This window comes from Etheostoma spectabile, chromosome 21 (assembly GCF_008692095.1).
Source record: "Etheostoma spectabile isolate EspeVRDwgs_2016 chromosome 21, UIUC_Espe_1.0, whole genome shotgun sequence".
In the NCBI taxonomy this organism is placed as follows: domain Eukaryota; kingdom Metazoa; phylum Chordata; class Actinopteri; order Perciformes; family Percidae; genus Etheostoma; species Etheostoma spectabile.
This window is the reverse complement of record NC_045753.1, coordinates 9742090-9742882: the sequence shown is the minus strand read 5'-3', so window position 1 is coordinate 9742882 and position 793 is coordinate 9742090. Positions and strand designations below refer to the sequence as shown.

Below are 793 nucleotides of genomic sequence, written 5' to 3'. Positions count from 1 at the left end.
ACACACATACAGATAGACACATACAGAGACACACACACAGATAGTTGACTGTAGGAGGAGGATCAGCACCCATCAAGAGTTATTTGGTGGGTGAATGAGGACAAATACCAAGCAGTAATAGATTTTAACAGGTGGAAGATAAGCACAGTTCATAGTGTATTTGTGTAGGCAGATGGAGCCTATATGGAAAACCCTTTTCCTGCCTTTTAGGAAGAGATGTATCAATTAAAAAGTGATTTAATTGAATGTTGACACTGTGTGTCGTTGCACTCCGCTTCCACCGGGGGCGCCAATGAGTCGACGCCCAGTGTTTTTTTTTAGAGCAGCAGAAGAAGAAGCGTTGCTACTTGAGTTTATATGTTGAGTGACAGTTGGTCGAAGTTTACAGTGTTTTTTTTTATATAGTTAGTTTCTCTGCGTGAGAACAACTTACCACATTTCGCCGTAGAGTCGCAGCGTTGCCTGAGATCTGACCGGCTGCTTCAAGCTGAAAAATGCGGGACCGAACTAAAGAATTAGGAAATGTGAGTTTCAGACTAAACGGCTAACGTTAGCATCGGCGAGCTAGCCCACTGACTTAGCCAAGTTCACTTCTGTAGCTAGTGGAGCAACAGCGTCTCACTCCACTGGTCACCTTTGACAACTTTGGCTAAGAACAAGAAGAAAGTACACCACTAAAAGGGATTAAAATAACAATAAGTAACGGGTTGTAGCCTTTCTGACTTATCACTTCAAACTTCCGTTTGAGCCCAGCGTCCTTAGAGGATCCGCCAGGCCGGGGACGGGGCTCGGC

At 44.6% G+C, this 793-nt stretch overlaps 1 protein-coding gene across 3 annotated transcripts in view; it reads left to right on the top strand.

The window, feature by feature from the left end:
- Positions 1-302: 302 nt before the first annotated feature.
- The window catches only part of stx4 (syntaxin 4), a 6719-nt gene continuing 6228 nt past the window's right edge, over positions 303-793 (top strand). For all 3 annotated transcript variants that reach the window (XM_032501623.1, XM_032501624.1, XM_032501622.1), the window contains exon 1: positions 303-524. In XM_032501623.1, the coding sequence (XP_032357514.1) occupies positions 495-524 (30 nt within the window). In that variant the 5' untranslated portion in view covers positions 303-494. The remainder of the gene's footprint in view (positions 525-793) is intronic.